Source organism: Ziziphus jujuba, chromosome 11 (genome assembly GCF_031755915.1).
Source record: "Ziziphus jujuba cultivar Dongzao chromosome 11, ASM3175591v1".
Taxonomy (NCBI): Eukaryota; Viridiplantae; Streptophyta; class Magnoliopsida; order Rosales; family Rhamnaceae; genus Ziziphus; species Ziziphus jujuba.
Genome location: NC_083389.1, coordinates 17,134,482 through 17,159,973, shown reverse-complemented (window position 1 = coordinate 17,159,973; position 25,492 = coordinate 17,134,482). Strand labels below are relative to the sequence as shown.

Here is a 25,492-nt window from a genome sequence, read left to right as displayed (position 1 = left end):
TCTGGCTACTTTGGCCCAAGACTTATATCCAAAATTAATAATTTAAATGGTATCGTGATTTTTGTTTTTTTTTTTGGGTTAAATATATCAAATTGCAACTCATTACATCCAAATTGGCATCTTATGTTGGTAGTGCAACAAACATTTAAGTTGTTTACTAACTTGTTTGCTAATATAGTAAAAGAGATATTCACTGGAAAAAATAATAAAAGTTATGTGTTGTTATTTTACTAATTGAACAATTAATATGATTTATATGTGGTTAATTATATTTTTTAAAATGATAATTGAAATTAAATATAAATTAAAATAAAAATAATATTAGGTGTAAAGGAAGCCTACAAGATGTTAACAAAATTTATATTTTTTATTTTATTTGTTAAAAAATTAATATAATTTAATTATGGATAAATAAATTTTTAAAGAATAAATATAATTAAGTATAAAATATAGAATAATAATTCTTACTTTTCATAATTTTAACGTTAGTTGTAAATTAATCTCACTTCTATTTACCACATCACTTGTCAACTTGGTGCCCATGGCATTTTTGGCAGACATTAATGCATGTTTTAATTAATTTTCAAAAAAAATTAATAAGAAAGAAAATTAGTTTTTTTTTTTTAGTTCTTTTTGAAATCTTAAATTTAAACACATATTAAATAAATTAAATATATAATGACATTCTCATCCAGAAAATAACGCGTTTAGTTACACAAAAGAGCGCATACTGTCAATTCCAGCGAGCATTTGACGAACCAAATAAAAGATTGTTCTATTTTTGGGGGTGCTGCAACTTGGGAGGACTACATGTCAGTTGGAAAAAAACATGCAAGTTGGGGGAGGGTTTATGACGTGGCGAAAAGAACAACGTCCATTTCTCTAACCACTTTTGAGTTTTATTTATTTATTTTTTATTTTTTAAAGATGTTGCTTCAACAAGGGTTTTTGTAATCCAATTAAACTTACACCTCAGCCGTTGATTTTTTTTTTTTTTTTTTATGATGTTGCTTCATCAAGGATTTTTGTGATCCAATTAAACTCACAGCTCAGCCGTTGATATTTTACAAAACCCAAAGAAACCGATGTTCAAAAATTAGTCTGTATATTACAAGGCCATGACTAGATTCCGCGTCAGTAGGCCCCACCTAAAAAAATGAAAAACGTTTAGATAATGATTATCCTACGCATAGCTGACTCATGCGTTTACTAGGACTCCAATTGAGGCAGATTCTTCTGTACTCATCCCCACCGATTGCTTACCAACTATTTCCTTCCACGACCATCCAGTTTAAGCAACATGGTAATTTCACAGTGTTTTTACACGTGGCTTTTTTTATTGGTTGAATACTCATGTAGATATATACTATTAGTTGTACATAGGTATATTTTATCCCACATGTTATTTGTTCGTTTTGAACGTTTCCTTTTGGATATATTATGATTGGATAAAAAAAATAAATAAATAAAAAAGGAAAAAACAAACCAACTCAGATTTTTTTTTTCAGTTAAGGACTCCTAAAGCTTCCAAATTTTCAGGCAAGGACTTTTTAATAGGACTATATAAGCAGCCAAACTTTAGAAAAATATCCAGTGCCACAGCCAAATACAAGCTTTTCATATTTCTTTTGCTTTTTTATTATCTTTGGGGTTTGTGTTTTCCTTATTGGAGAGTCAAGTATGACCATTCTCATTGGGCAGCCTGCTGATCATCAGCTTGGTACGGCATTATACCTTTCTTTTTTTTCTTTTTTTTGGGTTTCTGGTTTTGATTTCTGCATTAGGGTCTTCAATATTTAATGGTGAAAATTTTGCTGCTTTTTTTGTTTTTATTAATAGTGTCACAAGTTGAGGATCAGAACCTTTCTTCAAAGGCAATTGAAACCAATGAATTGGTTTTGGATGGTGGATTTGTTGTGCCTAAAGATATTATATCAAGCAATGAGTTTATTGCCCCTGAAATCAATTCATTTGGCCACACATTCAGGTCTTTTTTTATTATTTTTTATTTATTTCCAAGTTTAATCAATGTGGGAAATTTTTGTAGATAACATGACTGATGAAATGCATGTACAATTTGCAGAGATTACAATGCAGAAAGCGAAAGGCAAAAAACAGTGGAGGAATTCTACCGGTTGAACCACATTAATCAGACCTACGATTTTGTAAGCCAAAAAAAAAAAAAAAAACCTTAATTTATTGGAAGCTTTATATCTTAGAGAGAAAATATATATGAGAATCATGGTTTCTGATATTTAAACCTTGCAAAAAAATGCAGGTAAAGAAAATGAGGGAGGAGTATGGAAAGTTGGATAAAGTGGAGATGAGTATATGGGAATGCTGCGAGCTACTGAATGAGGTTGTGGATGACAGTGATCCTGATTTGGATGAACCCCAAATCGAGCATTTGTTGCAAACTGCTGAAGCTATTAGGAAAGACTATCCAGATGAAGATTGGTTGCACTTGACTGCTCTTATTCATGGTATACATACATATACATATCCAAAAAATTCTCTGTTTTTGTACTATAAAATTAGAGTCTGCCATACCTATTAATAGGAGTTAGTGCATTTTGATATTAAGAGAAGAATACTGATGAAGTTAATTTTGCATGGCTTTCAGATCTTGGAAAGGTTCTTCTTCTTCCTAGCTTTGGAGGGCTTCCCCAATGGGCTGTTGTTGGTAAGAACCCTGTTTTCTGGCCCAATAAGATTGAATTTGGTTTGTAATTTAAAAACATATATATTTTGTTTTTTCTTTGGGTTTGTTAAATTGGTACTTTCTGTTTGATGTATAGAATTTGAAAAGTTTTTTAAAACTTAAAAAGGTAATCACGTCAAAACGGAGAAAAGATGGAGAAGCAATTGGTGGAAAGAAAAATAGATAAAATGACAGGATAATGGGTCCCATAACTTTGTTGGTTTATTAAAATTTGATATTGAGATAGAGAAATGATGTTTGATTTTCTTATTATTCCTTTTGTCTTTTTGTATGAAAAAAAAAAAAAAAAAGATTCTATAAAAGCAATCCAAATCAATTACTTCTTTCTGTCTCAAAAATATCTCAAAGTGAGAAAAAAATGTTGAATTTCTGTGTTACAGGAGACACTCATCCTCTAGGGTGTGCTTTTGATGAATCCATTGTCCATCACAAGGTATTAATTAATTTCTTAACAATAATTACTGTGTTAGATTCTATATTAATCGATCAACCAACTGAAAAATAAATTTCCTTTTGTGTGAGTTAATTTTACAGTATTTCAAGGATAACCCAGATTTCCATAATTCTGACTATAACACCAAGTATGGAATATACCCAAAAGAATGTGGACTAGACAATGTAGTCATTTCTTGGGGACATGATGACTATATGTATTTGGTGAGTTCTTAATCTCTGCATATTTCCAAATATAGACTTAATGTTACTACTGTTATAACCACAATATGGAGGCCAATTCTAACTGGTTTTTCTGTACCTAATCTGCAGGTGGCAAAGGAAAATGGAACAACTTTGCCTTCGGCTGCGTTGTTCATTATCCGATATCACTCATTCTATCGTAAGCATCTTTGCCAAAATCTTTTATATATATATATATATATACACATATCAGCAAGATTAATGATAATGTATATGATCAATCATCTCGCAGCTTTGCATAGATCAGGAGCATATACACATCTTATGAACAAGGAAGACAGAGAGAATTTGAAGTGGCTCAAAATATTCAAGTGAGCTTTGTTTTAAACTTCAAAACTCAATATAAACATTGTATTTTTCAGCACTGATTGGATCAAAACCAAAACTTTTAAACCGAAATTACTTCATTGCTATATATCCTTTTGCAGCAAATATGACCTCTACAGCAAGAGCAAAGTTCGTATCGATGTAGAAAAAGTTAAGCCATATTATTTGTCCCTCATTGAGAAGGTACATAAGTCTTGCAATGAATAAGAATTGGGGGATTTTAGAAGTTTCATTGTTTGGTTTTCTAAATTGGATATGTATGGATTGTGATGCAGTATTTCCCAGCAAAGCTCAGATGGTGAGAATTGGAGGGAAGCTTTTTCAAGGCATATAGTGGAATAAATAATAGAGAATGCAAACAGTTTGGGGTTTTTGACAGTCAATCCCTTCACATATTCTTGAGTGATATGCAGAATCGTTCTTATGGAAGAGGGCAGTCCTCCACTCCTCCTCCAGTTAGTTATTGATAAATAATTGTATCTTTATTATTTATTTATTTTTTTTTTTTTTTTTTTTTTTGGGTATCAAATGTTTGTTATATTTACCATAAAGATGTAAATCTGCATCATTTATTCCTTTTCATCAATTTAATCCATTTGGTCCAAATACTTTTGGCTTCCAATTAGGAAGTCCTTTAATAAATGATGGGTTGTAACGAAATCACTATATATATATATATATATTTTTTTTTTTTTTTCCTTCCAAACAATATAACATTGTGTATGATCTGAAAAATCAAAAGGTGATGGTGAGTCAGTTGAAGTTAGCCCAGTGGCACTGCACCTCATGCCCACACCATAAGGTTTTGGGTTTGTGACCGACCTCTATTTTATTTTATTTTTTTCTTTTTTCCAGAGTACACGTCATTATAACTTATTTAAAAAAAAAAAAAAAAAAAAGGGTGGTGCCATGGGGTCTTTAATAAGACTCCAAAACATAAAATATTCTGGCTATCAACCACTATCATAGATCATCAAACAGTAATAATATCATGGTGAAATTTTTTATTTTCTATTTTTTCCACCTTGTCATTCAGATGTCTTGGAAGACAACTCAAAAGCCTACCTGCATGACCTATTGATTTGCTGCAAAATTTTGTTAGATCCTTCCTGATGATCTTAACTATCTGATCCTTGCTTGGATAATTGTATGTTGAAGTAAAACTTTAATTTTTATTTATTTATTTTTATATTTGGTATATTTAAATTCAAATTTGGAATAGTTATCCGAACATACAGTAATCAAAACCATTCAATCATCAGACAGTAATTTCTAATTTCTAATTTCCAATAATTTTCACAAGATATATCATAAAGTATTTGTACGAAGGTATATTAGCTTGTAAAGTGGGAAAAAGCGATATATGTTGCTTCCAATGACACACCCATCTTAAGACCAACAGAAACTCACTTTTGCTAGCAAAATATCTGCTTTCCACAAATCATTAGTGCTAGTATTGCTGGAAAAACATATATAAAAGAAAAAGACGGTTATGTTGTCATACTCTTTTGGATGAGAATAAAAGAAAGCTTAATCTGGCAGACAATATTCCTGAAATATTTGCAGTATATTATCTCCTAGGAATCACTTTCAAAAATGACTTTTTGTCAAAAAAATAAAATAAAAATACTAATAATAAATTTGACATTTTCTGTCAGTGGCTGCTGCTCGCTGAACTAAATTGAATTTCAAATTTATTTGGATCATTGTGAGAATGATTATGTAAAAAGCTCTTCTTTAGATAAATAGATGCTTGTTCTAAAATCACCCAAAATAGATAATATGCTGAGAATAAGGAATAATTAAAATTAAAAAAAAAAACCGCTTTTATATTTTAGGGAGTGTCCAATAAAATCAATGTCTTCCACAAAGAATCTTTCACAGACCATCTTGGTTAATAATAAATCCAATGGTACACAAAGTTATGGCAATTAAAGCCTTAGATTAAAAAATAATACTAGAAGTTTCAAATAAACCTATTAAAATGTATACTAAATGGATTGCTTTATATTTAATTATAGTTAACTTTTTAAAGGCTTACTTATTTATTTATCACAGTGTTATATTAATATTTTAACAAATAAAATATTAACATATGATATTTAATATAATTCTGTATCATATAAGATATGAATAGATAATAATATGAGATCCATATGGCATCTTTTATGTTAAAAATGGATATATATATTTTTTTTCTTAACAAGCTATAAAAATTGGAGATAACGTAGATCATTATGCTTTTAAATTAATTTATAATTATATTCTAATATAATATTTTATAGTCAAACATATAAATTTATCCTTAAAGAATACATCTAAAATTACTAGGAAAACGTATCCATATCTACATTTGGATCCTTTTAAGTCTATCCCCATTTTATAAAATAAAGGACTTAACTCCTAGATATGCATCCATATCCAACAACATAATCTCTAGTTATTCATTGATTTAAATGTTATTAAATTTATCCATTCAATAATTAAGATAATATAGTGATATATAAAACTTGTTTATATATTTTTAATTAAAAAACTAATATAAAAAAACATTTACATGCTTTTAAAAATGATTTTAAATAGAGTGATTTTAAATGTTTAAAATCACTTTTGTAAAAGATAAAAGCCTTTCCTTTAATGTTTAACAATATATATATAAGTGCATCTTCATGATTTTCGTTTCTAGAGGGAATTGCGACTCTGGTGATTTTGGAAAAAAAAAAAGAAAATATCAATTATATGAATATTTTGGAAACCAATGAATAAGGGAAAAATGATTTCTACAAGATCATGCTTATTCTAATCCTGTCATGCAAATTTTATTTTATTTTTTTTTGGAGGTAAATCTAATCCTGCCATGTCATAGTATATATAAAGGTGTTTATACTACGAAATATATATACACACACACATTAAGAGCACCATAGCTTGGACCAAAAAGACCAAAAAAAGCTTGTATAAAATAAATAAATAACTTTTGCTAAGATATTCCTCCATCCTCCCTCTGGCTAACCAAGGTTCAATGCAAGTGTCAAAGCTTGCAAAAAGTTCATGAAAAGGGAAACAAAACGCTCTTTGTTTCTGTTTCTGTCTCTCATTTCAACAAATGGCAATGGCAACACGTTACCTGGTTTTTTTCTATTTCTAGGCTTTCAACACGTCACTTCTACCCTCCTTCCTACACTTGGCTTTTGAACTTTATATAATATCTCTTTCAATTTCCCTCTCTTTAATAAATATTAATTTCAATTTCAATTTTTTTTTTTTGGCTAAGAAATTTCAATTTCTTTCACGTAATTGAGCAAAACATCATAGATTGAGCCAACATTATCCATGTGGAGCCACATTACAAGTTTATTTAACACAAAAAATTAAAATGGGAGGTTTGAAAAAACCAATCATCCATTTGTCATATATGTAACATTTGATTATTCCTATTTATTTATTTATTCACAAAGTAAGGTGATGATTGCCAAAACGTGGATATATTATCTAACACCTGTACTTTTACTGTATAATTTCGAAGATAGATTAATTGGTGATGATAGAATTTGATAATAATGTATCATAATTTGTCACTTTCTTTATTACTAAATCATGTCACCTACATAAAAAAAAAAAATAAAGAAGAAGGTAGAGTTATGTAGAAAATTTAATTGATAGTGACAAAATAGTTAATTACCTGGATCTTTTTTATTTTCTATTTTTAAATTTATCTTGTTTCATGATATGAGTAGACGTTCCAAAAATCATATTATATATATTTTTATTTTGATTCTTGATATGAGTAGACATTCTAAAAATCATATTATATTTATTTCTATCAAAGGACAAAAAAAAAAAAAAAACTTTGAATTTAAAAACTAAAATTTAATAGAAAGACATGTATAGAAAGTAATGTAAACACAAGAAAACCAAATATAGAAAGGAATAAAGAATTTCAGATTCTTTTCCTATTGCACTTGAGATTACAGTGGTTCTTCTACTATGACTTTTTGATATTAAAAATCGTCATGCCCTCCTCATCTCAATATAAAAATATATTAGTAAACTGTATAAATAAATACAGTAAAAAAATATAGTAAAATATTAAATTAAAATAAACCAAACTTGCTTTAAGAGGCCATGTTCGAAATATCCTTTATATATAAATATCTTTTTACACTATGTTCGATATTTTGTAATATAGAATTGAATAATTTAAAAATTTTCGACTGAAAAAGGCAAAAAAAAAAAAAAAAACTAACAGTAAAACTAATTATATTGGTTTTATTGAATTGGTAATTATGGACATCATTCTTTTTTATAAATTCCTTTATTATATTAAATTGTAAGTTTTAGAGATAATTAATTGGTAGAGTCATTGTTATTATTATTGTTATTATTTTTTTTTTTATGATAATCATTCCGATGTAATTAATTAGATGATGATGTTTAAGCCCCAGGGCTTGACAGCCCAAAAACACAGAAAGAGAAAAAGCCATAGAAATGAACACGTGCCGTGCACACTTGGTTTGCTTAGTCTGTGTGTCTTTCTCTGTGTCCTCCTCCCCTACCAGTGTGCTCTTTTGCCTCATTCCGCTTCTCTGTCACGTATGATAACGCCACCTTCACCATTATTCTTCCATAAAACATTTTTTTAGTCCAATCAAAATTTTCTTCAAAATTTTTTTTTTTCCTTTTTTTTCCCCCTTAAACCTCCTCTGCTTCCTACTATTTACTCGTTTCCCCTCCTTTTTCACTACCCAATTCCTCATTCAGCTCTCTTTCTTTCTCTGTCTCTCGTTCACACACACACACACACACACACACACACACAGTCTCTGATCCAATAAACCGCTCGTTCCTGTCCTCCGGCGAAATTTTCCAGACCCATGTCCTAAAACCCACCTAAAAAGAAAAGCTTTCACTTTTTGAAAGCCGACCCAATTCAATTACCAATCTTCCCCAAATTGGGTCTCTCTCTCTCTCTCTCTCTCTCTCTCTCTCTGATGAGTCTCACCTCTTTGAATGGCTCAAGGTTTCCCATATCTTCTCCGCTTTTACGTACTTTACCTATTCACTCTTTTCTGCGTGACCCTTTGCTCGAGTGGTGGTGTTGAATTTAATGATGATGAATTCTCGATCATGGGTTTCGATGTGGATGCGTTCCATGGAGATTATACACCTCCGTCTCCGCCTCATCCGTCACCGCCGCCTCATCCTCCGTCGGTTTCGTGCGAGGAGGGTCTTAAGGGATATGGGTCTCTCAACACCTTGTGCGAGCTGAATTCTAGTTTGAGTTTCGAAGAGGATATGTATATAGAAGGGAAAGGAAGTTTGTATATACTTCCTGGTGTTAATTTGAACTGCCCTTTATTGGGTTGCTCAATTTTGATCAATGTTAGTGGGGAGTTTAGTTTAGGTAGAAATTCAATGATTGTTGCTGGGTTGGTGTCTGTGAATGCTTGGAATGCGAGTTTTCTGGATGGGTCGGTGGTGAATGTGACGGGTTTGGCTGGTCAGCCTCCGGCGCAGACGAGTGGCACGCCGAGTGGTGTTCAGGGTGCGGGTGGAGGGCATGGTGGGAGAGGAGCTAGTTGTGTTACGGATAATACTAAGCTTCCGGATGATATTTGGGGTGGGGATGCGTATTCATGGTCGTCTTTGGATGAGCCGGCAAGTTATGGAAGCAAAGGAGGTACGACTAGTAAAGAAGAGAAGTATGGTGGGGAAGGAGGTGGGAGGATTTGGTTGGAGATGAACAGCACTATTGATATTTCTGGAAATCTGTTCGCGGATGGAGGGAATGGTGGTACGAAGGGTGGAGGAGGGTCTGGAGGCAGCATTTATATCAAAGCTCAAAGAATGTAATTGCTTTCTTCTATATTTATATTTATATATATATATATATTTTTTTTTTTTGTAAATTTTTTTCTTTTCTTTTTGGAACTTAAAACCAACTATTTCTCGTGCATATAATTTTGTGTAACCAAACATGAATTGTGATGTTAGTATTTAATGCTTGTTGGGTGGTGGTGGTTGTCATAACTTTTCCATTTTATAACATGTGCCTTGCATTTCATCAATTTACTGGGGATGGTGCACTTAGGGGGAATTTTCTTCCCGGGCCCCTACTTTAGTGGGGAGTTGTCCGGGTATTACAAATTGACCTTTTTATTTTTTATTTTTTGGAATTTTAGGCATAATAAAGGGGTAGATATATGCTTTCCTTTTGTTACCAGTGCAATGTTCGGAAGCTTTGTGCCATGCCATATTATGGCCTTTTAGTTTAGACTACGTGTTTAGATTAAAATGCAAAGAGAATATAAAATCTGGTTGATTCATGTAGTCTTGACTCTTGAGTACATTGTGGGCAGAAGTAGAATCTCATGAGATGGCGAGTAGTGCGCAAATTTATACTCTTTGTCTATCATGATCAAATCAGTCAGCTCATCTAGATAGTTAATGAACACTGATCCTCCATAACATAATTTTAACTAATGGGATTAATTATGGTTGGAATGTGAAAATGACTTTACAAATCAAAACATGTAGAGAATGTGGATCAAGATATAAATTGTATGGCCATGTTGTGATACCAAAATATAGGATAAGAGTATATGGCCATGATGGGATACTGAAACATAGGACTTGTCTCTTTACCCTCCTGTGTCAAGAAGACCACTTCAATTATGGTCCATTTTCTAGACAGTGAGTGATTATTTAATCATAACTGGATTAGCATTAGGAAACTGCAACAACTGGCCTTTTGGGGGGTGGGGGTGGAAAGGAGGGTGTTGATGCTAGAATGAATTTTTTGTCTAATAAGGAAATAAATACTAATGTATCAATTTGTGTGTCCTAAAAGAATTGCCCTTTCATGTGATTCAGTTGCTTTTTTCGGCATTTCAGTTGTCTCTTTTATGTTAGTGTTGCAAGAATAGTCAGACTAGCAAATGTTCATAATGAGGAAAGAATATTCTTGATTAAGATGATGATGAATGGAGTCTCTGTGTTTTCTTAGCATTTAAAAACATGTAAGTCAATATGTTGAATTGCCCTTGATTGTTTGGCTGTTAGGTATGAAGAATGAATTGAGAAACAGTGGTATTTTCAAATTTGAGCTTTGTATCTATAAATGGGACTTCTTATAATGGTGGTGAGGAGTTAAAAAGTATGGTTTTATAATATAGCTTTAGATTGGCTGGAGTACTTGTGATAAATTGTAAATCATAAATGTTATAAGTTTTTATGGATAATCTCAATATTATGCTGTTTAAAACTGGCTTAGAAATTTTCATGGCAAACAATTTCTTCTTCTGTGAGGAGCAGGACTGGAAGTGGTATGATAAGTGCAGCTGGGGGTAATGGATTTGCTGGAGGTGGTGGTGGAAGAATTTCCATCAATGTTTTCAGCAGGCATGATGATACACAGTTCTTTATTCATGGTAAGTTTATATTCTTATCTTAAGAACAAGAAAGTTAGTAGCAGTTTTGTTTGACCACTGGGTTGTTGTCTTGTTCGCAGGAGGAAGGAGTTTAGGGTGTCCTGAGAATTCAGGTGGTGCTGGGACATATTATGATGCTGTACCCCGGAGTCTTACTGTCAGTAACCACAACCTGTCCACACAGACTGACACGCTTCTGATGGAGTTTCCTAAACAGCCACTTTGGACAAACGTTTATATTGAAAATCATGCCAAGGCTTTGGTTCCTCTGTTCTGGAGCCGTGTTCAGGTTATTGAAGAACTGAGATCTATGCGCTCCTAATTGACTTTAATTAGTGATTTATCCTTTACTTAAGGCCCTGATAGTTTTGTTCAGTTTGTGCACGAGTTGGTGGGAATTTGAGATTTTTAGGAAAAGTGCAGTTTTCAGGTGCTTTGATAAACTTTTTGAAGGTGGAAATGTGGGCCACAATTAATTTCATTCTTAATATTTGAGAAAGTTAGGAGGAAAGTAGTTCCCTAGTAATAGTTCATTGTTAGATTCCTTAGACAATTAGTTTATATTTATTTTAGTGACAATCTTACCCATAGTTTAAAAATTCACAATTTTTAGTTACATTCAAATCCTGTATTTTCCTGTTTTTGACTAACTGCAAAAAGGGAAACTGATTTGCAAAACTTAATTAGAAAGCAGATTTCCTCAAAACTTTACCGGGAATCAAAACAAACAGGATCTATAATGAAAATGCTTCTTTTGCTAGTTGATTTTATGATTATTTATTTGCTTTGTTTCAGTTCTTTTTTTTTCTTCTGTTTTGTTTGCGGAAGGGGTTGTGGGTGATTAAATCATTATACACTAATACACTTGATGGTTCCGATGAAGGTTGTAGTTTTTTATGATGAAAATGTGAAAGATTTTTGTTTGATAGTTGTATTAATTTCTAGACACCTATAGAAATGTTGTATATTGATGGAAATAGTAAAAGTTTATCAGTTAGTAAAAATCTGAGGAACAATAACTTCAGGAGAAAAATATGAAATTTCAATGAAACTAAAGAAATGTTAATGTAAGCAATTGTTCACCATCTTTATCATAAAAATGTAGAAAAACTTGGTTGTGCCTAAGGTTTTGTGATTTAGGTAGATTAAATTCCATTTATACTTATAAATTGTTTGTTTAATGAAATTTGACTCATGCATCCTTTCAACTATAATGGTATGATTTACTCAAAGAAAAACTATAATGATAGGACACCAATCTACAAACTCTTTAGCTCTAAACATTATAATTGAGGTTAATTGCAAGTTTGTTAGTTTTAGTTTCTATTTATGTGATTGTGTTGATAGTTCAAAAAAATTGTGTCTGGATATTAATATTTTCTTAAAAAAGTTGACAATAAGAGACTGAAATCTATATATTCAAGCTTATATATTAGAGTTTTCTGAAATGAAATTTACCTAAATACATTAATACCCTTACGAGCTGAATATAATACAGTTTCAGCAAAATTATGAAAAAAATGTTTCTTAGAAGAACCTGTGAAATTCAAAGATCTTATCTTGATTCATTTTTAGCAAGGAAATGCCACCACCTGCTGATGATGTCTTATCTCAAAGTTACAAAGTAGAAGATTTTTAAAATTGGTATAAGCAAGCATTGTGTCTTTTAAAAGAGATACCTTTCTGGAATTTTATATAAGTGCAATATGAAGAGGTTGGAAATGCAGAGGCATTGAAGAAGGTGACAATGTGGTTAGGGGCATTTTGGTCAGGGGTTGATTTGAAGAACTGTTGAAGCATAAATCTCGGGTGAAATTCTTGGAGTAACTTTCTTAGGATAGAGTTGTGCAAAATAGAGATCGAAATATTGATAGATTTCAATATTTGATGGCAACTTATAGAAAAGTTTACATGGTTCATTTTAAGTACTATGAGTTCCAAGTGAGGCATATTTTTGAAGCTATGTTATGGTAGTTTTGAGATATAAATATGTTGTTTTGCCATGGTAGGTATGCTTGTGTTTTAATTATTAATGCTTGTACAGGTTCGAGGACAAATTCGTTTATCATGTGGTGCAGTTTTGAGTTTTGGGCTTGCACATTTTGCTACATCAGAGTTCGAGCTAATGGCAGAAGAGCTTTTGATGAGTGACTCTGTTGTTAAGGCAAGTTGCTGGATTCCTTTTCTTTTGTTCTCTCTCTTTCTTTTTTTCCTGATATAGAATATTTCATGACAACCTGTTATTCTATATCCATTTCTTGCATTAATGACCTGTTAAGGCATAGATCCAAGTAATGTTATCCATACTTTTCATAGGACTAATAATCGCTGTGGCTTCCCAAAAATGCACACACACACACACACACACACATATATATGTATATAAAATTGCATATTCTCAAAGTAATTTTCTTTGAATTAAAAATTCAATTGATGTTTTTACAATCTTCTACAAATAGCACAACCCATATTTTATTTTATTGTATTATTATTATTATTATTTTTTTCTTTCTAATTTCCTCAAAGTTGTCTTCACTATTGCTGCAAGGGTAAGTACCTCTTATTGTTTTTGTTTTTTGTTTTGTTTTCTTTGCTCCCTTTAAGGTATGATATACTGTAATCTTCTTCAGACATTTCAATGTAGCCTTAATTTTGTATTGTCGCCTCTGGTACTGTATGTGAATAGCTTTAAAATATTTTTTATTTCCCTTCTCTCTGTTACATGCTTATTTTCGATAATTATCAGTGAGATTGATTGTAGTTTTCATTAGTACTACTTTAAAACTAAATTCAGATATTTGGGGCACTTCGTATGTCTGTCAAAATTCACTTGATGTTGAACTCCGAAATGCTCATAGATGGTGGCAATGACGCAATTGTTGCAACATCCTTGCTTGAGGTCAGCAATTTATTGGTTCTCAAGGTATGAATCTTCCTCATTTCTACATGGTATAAACAGGACCTTTATTTATGATATTTTCAAGTTTGAAATCTTTTTCAATTTTTTTTTTTAATAATTTTTTTTAGATCTCTAATGTTTGAAATCATGTTTCTGTATTTGGTCATCAGGAATCGTCTAAGATACATTCTAATGCAAATTTGGGAGTTCATGGACAAGGTTCCTTGAATTTGACCGGAGCAGGAAACCTGATTGAAGCACAACGACTTGTTCTGTCATTATTTTTTAGTATCAGTGTAAGTTGAAGGCTTATCATATAGTGTTTAATTTCGCATCTTTTCTTTTCTTGTTTTTCCCTTTAATTGAATTTATGGCATCTAATATTGTTTAGAATAGCCTGATGGTTTCTCATGTGAAAAAGCATTCAATTTTAAATCTTTTCAAACCACTTTATTGGGCATGCTTCTTCGCTTCTAAGTCTGAATTTTGCATGCTGACATATTGAAGAGCCACCTTGAGATGATAATTCGCCAGACACAGAATATTTTACTTTAGATGGCTTCTAATATGGTTCATGCAACATAATGTTGAATAACTCACTGAAGGCCTCACGCAACATGGATTTCCAACGACTAGCTTTTTGAATCTAGCTTCTACATTTAATTTTCAGTTTTGTTTAACTATCGCTAGAAAGTGGATATATAAATATATTATATATATATATATACACACTACGTGAAGATATCAGATATCTATATGCATATGATGATATGCATCGGACATGTATTCGTTTTATGCGTATTATTATGGATATGTTATACTTAAAGTGTATGTCAGCTTTATCTTTCTTAACTCCTATATAGGCTTCTGGCTCCTGCATTTCTTGTCATAATTTCATAGTTGGAATTCTGAATTTGATTTTTGCTCCAAACAAATTTTATCATGTGTTACCACTCCAAGTGCATATGCTGAGTCTTCTCTTTATAACATGAAGGTTGGGCCTAAATCTTTTCTGCGAGGTCCCTTGGAGAGTTCCAGTAGCAATTACACGTAAGTTACAAATTGTCATCACTCAATACTGCCTATTCTTTTTCTTTAATACTTACTTTTTGGGATGTCAGGAAGCCACAGCTCTACTGTGATCTCCCAGATTGTCCCATGGAATTACTTCACCCACCAGAAGACTGTAATGTGAATTCCACATTATCTTTCACTCTTCAGGTGTTCTATTGATCCACATTGTCAACTAAGTACTTATCTTGGTCAGTTTGGTAAATGTCTATTGTGCTTGAGGGGTGCCTGTGTCCTTTTGATAAATTTCTGGCTTGGTTTGCTGCTTCAGATCTGTCGAGTTGAAGTGGTCATTGTTGAAGGCATCATGAAAGGATCTGTTATTCATTTCCACTGGGTTAGGACTATAACAGTCCCCTCTTCTGGAGTAATTAGTGCATCTGGACTGGGTATGGCTTCTGCCTCTTTGCTGTTACAAGAATTTTTTGAAATAATCATGCAACTCCCAAGTTCATGTGGATTTGAATAAGTAATTGGAATGATTCTCTTAGATCATGCTTCATGTGACTTTACTTGGACTTTGTTCAGGCTGCATCGGTGGGGCAGGTAGAGGGCAGTTTTTTGAAAATGGTCTTGGCGGTGGTGGTGGGCATGGTGGCAGTGGCGGGGATGGATATTATAATGGGTCATTTGTTGAGGGTGGTGTTACTTATGGAGATGCTGATTTACCTTGTGAACTTGGCAGTGGTAGTGGAAATGATAGCCTAGCTGGTGCAACTGCCGGTGGTGGTATTATAGGTAAGCTTTACATGTGACTTAAATAAATAATTCTTGTTGGTATATAATGATCTTATGGAATATTAGTCTTGTTGGTATATAATGATCTTATGGAATATTAGTCTTTTTATTTATTTTCGGGGAGCCTTATAGAAGCTTATGCAATTGCATCTCTATCACTACGTCATATACTTTAATATTTCAATGTGGTGGTTCTAGGAGATCAAATCCTGCAAGCCAATTAACAAACAACTCTTGCTGTAATTTCAAATGGGATTTCTAAAGCAATCTTAAAAAGAAATTTGATAGTTCAGCTTTGTGAGAGCTACTATTTAACAATCCACAGTAAAAAATTAATTTGACCTGATTTTACAAGTGGCTAAAATCCTGTTTGATCAGACTTATTCTTGCAATTTTAATAGCTTAGGTTATTTGCCTAACCTGATGCTGCTGTCTTTTTGTTGTGACCTTGATGCTTTCGTTTATTGGCTTTTTGACTCTTTTATATTGATGCTTTTGAACTAAATCTAGTGTTGCATGTTGCTAAAAGGTTTCATATCAGAGGAGAGGTGAGTTTTTAAGTTTTATAGTATTTGAACTGGGGAAAATTTTCATAGAGATATCTTAATAGTTGTTTTTGAGCCCTTATTTTAACTCCACACTTTTGTTGTATCCATTTTGTATCATTAGATCAATTGAGTGACATAGCATAAATATGAGCTAAAACAAGGATGCATTTTTTTTTTCCTCCTTTTAATCGGAAAAAAAATAATTTTTTGCAAATTTGGAGAAGCTTTGGAAATAAACAAGTAAAATAAATTGAGAATACTATTTAATGCCAATATCCCCTTGTAAAATAGGTTTAATGAAAAGGGACAAAAAAAATCAGAGTAGGCTTATTTATATCTAAAATTGTGTTAGTGTTGCCTGATCAGAATTTGTGTTAAAATCAAGGTTAAAACCTTGATTAAAAAGAACCATGGGCATCATTTCCTGGGCAAAGGTATTTAACGAAGATTTTTTGACAAATCATCTAGGCCCTTGAACAGGTGTATCCAAGGTCTACAAGTCAAAGTCTTTAACTCCCTGACTTCTCATTTTTTGTTTTAAGGGCCAAGGTGATTAGCCAAGAAATCATTGTCAAATACCTTTATTTATGGAACACTCCTATAATTTTGACGTTTTTCATGTTTATTTAGTCTCCTTTAATTTGATACCATGATGAGTGAGGACTATATCAAATATATTTCGCTCAATAATCTGGAGTCACCAATTTTGTTTTAGCAAACTAAATATTTAAGCGTGTAGCAATTTCCTATTTGCCAAAATTAAATCACGTTCATAAGTGGGTTCAAATGAGAATGAACCACATTAGTTTGCATTCAAAAGTGGGTTTTAGTTGGTTTTTGTAATGTTACCCTATGGTGTTTTCGACACCTTGAGCTTTCAATAAGCATGCTAATATTAAACATATTAGGTATTGGGTTCACGGGTAGGTACAGGGACTGAAATTTTTTATTTTTATTTTTTAAAACTTTATTGACTTTTTGCTTATCGTTTCTTTTCATGCTTCTAACTTTGGATATTTCAAATCAAGGTACCATCTTATTCAACTATTTTGGCCAAGTTTTTCTGTTATATCTTTTAAACTTGTAATGGATGACCATTATATTACATTATCTTCTTTCCTTGGACAGTGATGGGTTCAATGGAGCATGCATTGTCAAGTTTGTCTCTTGATGGTTCACTTACAGCTGATGGAGAAAGCTTTGGAGAAGATTTCTCAAAGCAAAATGGTAGAGCAATTTCGAACATAGGTCCAGGAGGTGGCTCTGGTGGAACTATTCTTTTGTTTGTTCATTTATTGGCACTTGGTGATTCTTCTACAATCTCAACTGTCGGAGGACATGGTAGTCCCAGTGGTGGCGGAGGTGGTGGTGGTGGAAGGGTTCATTTTCATTGGTCAGAAATTCCAGTTGGAGATGCATATCTGCCTATAGCAAGTGTGAAAGGAAGCATTCTTACTGGGTTTGTATTCTTTCAATACACTGTACTATTCACTAGTGGTGACACATTACTTCTTCATAGACCTATTTTCCAATCGATTAATAGGTTCATTTATTTTGCAATGCTTTATGAACAATATATCAGTTACTGTTGCTTACTCGAATTTGAATGAGTGGTTTGTTCAAGGCTTATATCGTGTGTTGAATTTCCTAGTCCATGAGGTTTTTATACTGTTATTTCCAACCATGGCTTGTACTATAAGCAACCTTGTGTTTCCCGTCAGCCCAATCCTTTCTTATAACTCAGCCCAATCCTTTCCAACCATGGCATGTACTATAAGCAACCTTGTGTTTCCCGTCAGCCCAATTCATTCTTATAACTCGGGATTAAATAGCATTGGCTAGCAGTATATGTGGACATAACAGGGGTCAGGTGATGTAGGTTTTAGCAATTAGTTTGCCATCAAACATCATTGGAGCTTCTTTGTTGCTTGCATCTATATCCAAGTAAATGAACGTAAGTGAATTAGATATAATATAATTTTTTTAGTGTAAATACCAGTGAGACAAGTGGACATACGACCTTGCTTTTTTTTTTTCCCCAAACTAATTCAATATTATAAGATGTTGCTATTTCAGTTTTAATTTCCCCATCTATGTTTTGCATAAATCTTGTTTCCCTCAAGTAGAGAATAATTTTGTTGTGGAGAGATCTTTGAAATGGTTCTGGAGTTAAGTTCATTATCGAGAGTTCTTTTATTTAGAAAATTATTATTATATTTTTATATAAAAAGGTGGGAAGAACAAAAGGAAGCACATGTCCCTTTTTTTTTTTTTCTCCCTTTTTTTTAATTTTGTTTTTTATTTTTGGTAATTAGGCAAGGACAAGGTTGAGTTGTAGAATTTAAGAACATCCTTCTATCTTTTTTTGTCTTATGTCATGGTATTTGTTAACTAAAGGCACTTTCAGTTATTTTGCTTGCTTAATGAACTTCCACAAGGGTAGATAATTGGATTCTGCTAATGTAAGTGAAGACTGGCATATCTTGATTCTCCATAACCACATCCTCCTCATCCTGTTTCTCATCAGGGTTAACAGATTTTGTCTTTATTCACCAAAAGAACTGTTTTCTTCTTTAGTTTTTTGCTAACTTAATATTTTCTCCTGGTGATTATTGCTTATTACTGGTGCTTGAGAAATTAATGAGGATTATAGCCTTTTTATTTCCACTCCATGGCAGGGGAGGATTTGGTAGAGGTAATGGGCGTGGTGGGAAAAATGGGACTATTACTGGAAAGGCCTGTCCGAAAGGGCTTTATGGTATCTTCTGTAAGGTAAGCTTTTCAGATTATCATGTCATGTGAATCTTTGACTTTGACATCCATGTGCTTTCAGGTATTATAAAGCATGTAGTTCATAAAGTTGCTGTTGGTTAATTTGAAATGTTAACCGTACATGGCATATTTTGAGATTTTTTTTTCCTCCATTTTTTTGGGCTTCCAGCATATTTTGAGAAATCTTTGTTGACTGAATGTTGGAAATTTCTTTGCATGTGAGCATTTTCCAACATATTTGCAACGTTTTGAGTCATTTGTGCATATACTTTTGATGTATATGCTCTGAGAGACGTGATGACCAAGTTTAGATGCTATTTTTAACTAGCTGTTCTTTTGAACATCTATTTGTTTACTTTATCAAATACATAGTAGCGACACTATTGGCATTTCTCAGAATGTCATTAGATCTGATACATCTATTTGTTTACTTTTATTTTAGTTGCTCCTGTTTTGTGTATCTATTTGTTTAATATGAAATGCAATGCAGGAATGCCCTGTAGGCACTTATAAGAATGTCACTGGATCTGATAGAGTGCTGTGTCAAGAGTGCCATTCTTCCAAGCTTCCTCGACGTGCTGTATATATCACTGTTCGAGGTATCTACAAATTTTGCATGCCTTCTCCTTTATGTTGAAGATAAATGAGTTGTTGCTGGGTGGCTCATTTAAAAATTTTCTTTCAATGCAATACTTTTTTTAGCTTGAAAACTGTTGTTGGCTAGGGATCATATTTTCTTTTACCATCTTAGTGCTGAGTGTTATGACGTAATAAAGGTTGCAACTATTTTGTTTTAGTTTTATTTGGATAAGCTAGTTACTTGAGAACATTCAAAATTTTAAACAGGAGGCGTTACTGAAACTCCTTGTCCATACAAGTGCATCTCCGACAGATATCACATGCCAAACTGTTATACAGCACTTGAAGAGTTGGTGGACACTTTTGGTGGGCCATGGTTATTTGGTCTTGTTCTGTTAGCTCTCCTCATCCTGTTAGCTCTAGTGCTTAGTGTTGCAAGAACGAAATATGTTAGTGCTGATGAGGTACCAGCCCTTGTGCCTCCTCAGCATGGCTCTCGGATTGATCATTCTTTCCCTTTTCTGGAGTCACTTAATGAGGTCCACCTCCAATTTCATCCTTCTGCTATTCATTTTTCTTTATCTGGAACAGGAATAAATACGGATCAAATTATTTTCCTTCTAGAAACTGTTCTATATCGTCTTGAACTCATCAAGATGACTATCCTGCTCTTTTTCAGGTTATGGAAACAAATAGAAATGAGGAGTCACAAAGTCATGTGCACAGAATGTATTTTATGGGGCCAAACACTTTTAGTGAACCTTGGTATCTTCCCCATTCTCCTCCAGAACAAGTTATAGAACTTGTGTGAGCTCTCTCTCTCTCTCTCTCTCTCTCTCTCTCTCTATGTGATGTAGAAGATATTAGTCCCTTCTCTCTCATTTTGGTGGTTTGATATTCACTGCAATACTAATTGGCACAACTTATGATTGGTTATGCACATTCTTCTGTAGGAGAAGCTTCTGGAACTATAATTTGGATTCTACATTCATATATCAGAGTGATTGGAGTTATAATATTATTTTTCTGAATTATTTCTCTTACATGGCAGATATGAGGATGCGTTCAATAGATTTGTGGATGAGATAAATGGTTTAGCTGCTTACCAGTGGTGGGAAGGATCAGTCTACAGTATTCTATCTGTTCTAGCATATCCACTTGCATGGTCATGGTTACAGCAGTGTCGGAAAAGGAAGTTACAGCAACTTCGTGAATATGTTCGCTCAGGATATGATCATGCTTGCTTGCGTTCTTGCCGTTCACGTGCTCTCTATGAAGGACTTAAGGTTTATTTCTTCAGAAAATATTTCAGAAGTGTTCCCTTAATTTGACATCTGTATTTTATTTCGACTTTATAGATTTTTGGATGTTGATATCTTTTTTAGTGATGCGTACGTGTACTCTCTCTCTCTCTCTCTCTCACACACACACACACACACACACACACACACAGAGACAACAGATGTGGAGATGAAAAATAAATTTGTGCAGCATGTGTTTTCCTGCATGCATGCAAAGAAGCAGACATGCTTATATGAATGTTATGAGTGTGTTTCTGTGTGCAGACATTTTCCTGTCATTTGTGATGTCAACCATGTTAGCTGCTTGCAAATAAGTAGTTTCTTATCTTAATGCTTGGGTTTTTGACCCTTTTTTAAAGCATTTGCTTCTATTTATTTAATGTTTGGGTTAGAGAGGAAGCTAAAAGCCCAGAAAACTACCTGGTTACTTTAGTTGTTTAATTGGCATTTGCTGCAAATGATAATTAGGCTCCTTTGCTAACTACAAGCTTACAGGAAAAGAAAAGAGAAAACAGAAACACTAAATTGAAAACTATCTTGAAACTGTTTATAAAATAAGGTTTGTTTTGATAAGACATCTTTTTCCTTCTGTCATTAGAAATGGCTATCATAATATTCATTAATCATTAATATACACTTGATGATAAACAGAAAACCTAAAACATATACATTATGAAACAAGTTATTAGGTACTGATGTTAGTTTCCATCGTGTAGAGGTAACACAATTTCTATTGCCTAGAGGTTTCTTTCAGTCTCTTATGTCAGTTAAAGTACAAGGGTTGAGGGTGTCGTACATGGAATTTTAACTACTCAAGTCAATGGTGGATCCCTTCATTATTTGTTTAGTTTTGGAGAGAGGTAGTGAATAGAGCAGATGGTGATAGAAGAACACAAGTACTAGAGGCAGTAATATCTTTAAACGGATTTGGTTCAATTTGATTTAGTTCTCTTATTTAACTATGTTTCACTTTTTCCAAAGAAATAGGGCTCTCTAGAATCCTAAATGGTGGAATATTATTGAGGATATTATTGATATTGAAATTTAAGGAGTTTATTTTCTTTGTTAATTCTGCTGTTTTTTTCTTTAGTTTATGTTCCTTCTTTATCTTGCATCATTTTTCTATGAATCTTTCCTCCTCTTCTGGAGAGTACACAGAAGGTAGATACTCTTTAACTGTTCTAAAAGATGTTTCCCGTATGCTAAGGTGAAATATTAGCAGTTCCTATAGTTAATATTACTTGAAAACCTAATAGAATTTATTTGGGATCGGTTATCCTGCTTAAGATGGATGAAGAAAACTATTACAGAAAATTAAAGAGGAGGATAAGTCCTTAAAAGAAAAAAATGATTAATTACATAGCATTCTCTCAATTCAAGAAAATTGCTTGTCCATAAACATGACAGATTTTACGCAAAAGAAAATCACCACTTAGCATCCATACTGCTGCTGTTCCCACATTGACTTGTTTGTTTTGCCTTACTGGAGTTGTTGCTTGTTTGATTTTAATGGTTTGGAGAGTTTTATAAGTTATTATGTTTTTGTTCCTCTTTGTTCCAGGTGGCTGCAACTGCTGATCTAATGCTAGCATATGTGGATTTCTTCCTTGGTGGCGATGAAAAGAGAGCTGATCTTCCTCCTAGTCTTCATCAACGATTTCCATTATCTTTGGTTTTTGGAGGAGATGGAAGTTACATGGCTCCTTTCTCTCTCCACAACGATAACATTCTTACGAGCCTTATGAGTCAGGTTTGCTATTAATGATTGTTTAAGGTTGTTGGTATGCAGTTGTATTGCTCTAGTTGGTATTTCTTATGGAATGAAGTTTTTGATTATATGTTTTACCACCTTTCAGTCTATTCCACCTACCATATGGCATCGGCTTGTAGCTGGTCTAAATGCTCAACTGCGCTTAGTACGCCGTGGACACTTAAAAATAACTTTTGGCCATGTTGTCAGCTGGCTTGAAACACATGCCAACCCAGCATTATGTGCATATGGTGTACATGTTGATCTTGCTTGGTTTCAGCCTACAGCTTCTGGATATTCCCAGTTTGGACTTGTGATATGTGCTATTGAAAGTACAACTGTGCGGCAATCACTGGAGAATCAAAATACCTCATTGTTACCTGTGCAACAGTCTCGGTAATAATCTGATCATAAGTTCCTTTTTTTTTTTTTTTTTTTTTTTTTTTTCCCCTCAAAGTTTTACGCAATTGGACTGACATTTTCCTCCCATCTGTTTTGCAGCATGCCAATAATTAATAGGGATACTTCACAGGACCATTTGAGAGTCGGCGAACGTCTAATGGCACGGAAGAGGTTATTTGGAGGGATTTTACATACAAAGAGCTTAAGAGTGCTTAAAGAGAAGAGGGCTATATGTTTTCCTTTTTCATTCGTAGTTTATAATGCTAAACCTGTAGGACATCAGGTACTTAACCTGTCTGAAGTACATGCGCTGCTGCTACTTTCATTTTCTAATTTTGATATCTGGTTACAGTTCTTAAATCATATTCCAACTCTTTCTATGTCATTTTTGTAGGATCTCGTTGGTTTGATCGTCTCTATACTGCTGCTTGGAGATTTTAGTTTAGTCTTGATCAATTTGCTTCAACTGTATTCTATTTCGCTGCTTAACTTCTTTCTAGTTTTGTTTATCCTTCCTCTTGGCCTCCTATTTCCATTTCCAGCTGGAATCAGCGCTTTGTTTAGTCATGGACCTAAACGATCAGCTGGTCTTGCGCGTGTATATGCTTTATGGAATATCACATCCTTGATCAATGTTGTAAGTTGTCCTCAGCTCAATTGTTTTATGCTATATATATATATATATATGTATATATATATTTTTTTCTAAATTGGTAATACCAAGTATCCCTGGGCTTATCTTTTTATGTCATCACAGTTGGTTGCTTTCATATGTGGATTGATTAATTATACAACCCACTCAAGCAAAAAGCATTCAAACTTTCAGTCCTGGAATTTTAGCATGTAAGCCGTTCTTTATTTGTTGATGTGGCAATTATCTTTTTATGGTTACATCAACCTATTGTAAATTAGTGACCATTTTGGTGTAATTTGGAATGCATTCAGGGATGAAAGTGAATGGTGGGTGCTTCCTTCTGGGTTGGCCCTCTGTAAAATTATCCAGGCGCGACTCATCGATTGCCATATAGCTAACCAGGAGATTCAGGATCACTCTCTATATAGCAGTGACCCCGACCTGTTCTGGCAAACGTGAAAGCGTCCGTTGATTATGTACAGCCCTACCTAGACACCTCCCCCTTTTTACTTTTTTTTTCCCTTTTGATCTTTATCCTAATGATTTTTTCATACATGTTTTGGGAAAGCAGGTTAGTGGTGCATAGAAATAGATAGATTGAGATAGAAAATATATAAATATAGAGATAGAGAGATGTAAAGAGTGTGATCAAATGGTGTAACCCCTGATAACATGACACAGGTTTTCAATATATATAAGTAGGTTGTGCCTACACTTCTATACTTTTTGGTGTATTTTATTTCATCCCTTTAATTTATCGATGTATTTGCATTTGTTAGGATCTGAATAGGAGGAAACAGAAATTCCAGTTATTTATTTATTTTTTTTTTTTGGTGAATAGATTTTCCAGTGACTTGCTATCAAATCTGTCCTCCATTTGGCGTAAAGTTCAATATCAATTGGGCTTGCTTATGCAATTATACATGTATGTGTATGTTACGATATTTTTGGAAACGTATTACCAATACATGGTTGTTTCCAATATGTGGTGGGAACATCTTGACTTAGATGGGTATCAACCAAATGTCTTTTAAAAGGTGAAGATGCAAGACCTTTTGAGAATTTGAATTTAATGTAATATATTAAAATTTATTAAAAGTAAGTATAAATTTGACAAATAACCTTTATTATTATTATTATTATTTTTGGTGATGAAATTTGATAAGTAACTTAAATTTTTTCCAACCTATGAAATACAATCTTAGGCAAGAAAGCAATTTACCAAGACATAATCTGAAAGTGTATTTTTTTTTTTTTTTTGGGTGATAATTAAGAGATAAAGTTGATCATGAACCATACATAAAACCGGTAATACATAAAAGAGATGCATAGTGATATTGTTAATATTATAAAGTTTTTTCATATTATATTATATTCCAATATTATTCTTGCCAGACTACTAAGCTAATATTAATCTAAACTGAAAAAGAAGCCCTTTACTAAAGTTTCCTGTGTAAAGTTAACAATACACATGGCCGCATGACTACGAGTTATCTAGAAGGTTTCTAAGTCATTGATAAAATTATTCCATAAGCATATGAACATTATCGTCCTTTAATTACTGATTAGACCACTAAGCCGACCCTAGAACTTGAAACTAGTCAATGTGAACAGAATCTTTTT

General features: G+C 33.0%; 2 protein-coding genes across 2 annotated transcripts; both read left to right on the top strand.

The window, feature by feature from the left end:
• Positions 1–1,563: 1,563 nt before the first annotated feature.
• Positions 1,564–4,405, top strand: LOC107432793 (inositol oxygenase 4). Its single transcript, XM_016043986.4, has 11 exons — positions 1,564–1,720; positions 1,840–1,987; positions 2,084–2,165; positions 2,279–2,483; positions 2,624–2,683; positions 3,103–3,155; positions 3,257–3,379; positions 3,488–3,557; positions 3,651–3,729; positions 3,847–3,928; positions 4,021–4,405. The coding sequence occupies exons 1-11, from the start codon at positions 1,681–1,683 to the stop codon at positions 4,045–4,047; spliced, it is 969 nt and encodes a 322-aa protein (XP_015899472.3). The 5' UTR covers positions 1,564–1,680; the 3' UTR covers positions 4,048–4,405.
• Positions 4,406–8,259: 3,854 nt separating this feature from the next.
• LOC107432822 (uncharacterized) lies at positions 8,260–24,591 on the top strand. The gene is made up of 22 exons (XM_016044020.4): positions 8,260–9,594; positions 11,060–11,175; positions 11,256–11,464; positions 13,220–13,339; positions 13,970–14,098; positions 14,245–14,370; positions 15,069–15,124; positions 15,196–15,295; positions 15,417–15,534; positions 15,674–15,883; positions 17,560–17,890; positions 19,110–19,203; positions 19,694–19,802; positions 20,050–20,321; positions 20,462–20,589; positions 20,834–21,068; positions 22,645–22,833; positions 22,940–23,229; positions 23,335–23,518; positions 23,630–23,872; positions 23,993–24,078; positions 24,181–24,591. Exons 1-22 carry the CDS (start codon positions 8,756–8,758, stop codon positions 24,326–24,328), a joined length of 4,332 nt encoding a protein of 1,443 aa, XP_015899506.2. The 5' UTR covers positions 8,260–8,755; the 3' UTR covers positions 24,329–24,591.
• Positions 24,592–25,492: the final 901 nt, after the last annotated feature.

Coding starts and splice junctions, on each gene's coding strand:
- LOC107432822 (XM_016044020.4), top strand. CDS start 8,756: ATGGCTCAAGGTTTCCCATATCTTCTCCGCTTTTACGTACTTTACCTA. Junction 11,176..11,255: donor TACACAGTTCTTTATTCATG/GTAAGTTTATAT, acceptor TCTTGTTCGCAG/GAGGAAGGAGTTTAGGGTGT. Junction 15,296..15,416: donor CATTATCTTTCACTCTTCAG/GTGTTCTATTGA, acceptor TTGCTGCTTCAG/ATCTGTCGAGTTGAAGTGGT.
- LOC107432793 (XM_016043986.4), top strand. CDS start 1,681: ATGACCATTCTCATTGGGCAGCCTGCTGATCATCAGCTTG. Junction 2,484..2,623: donor CTTGACTGCTCTTATTCATG/GTATACATACAT, acceptor CATGGCTTTCAG/ATCTTGGAAAGGTTCTTCTT. Junction 3,156..3,256: donor AATCCATTGTCCATCACAAG/GTATTAATTAAT, acceptor TTAATTTTACAG/TATTTCAAGGATAACCCAGA.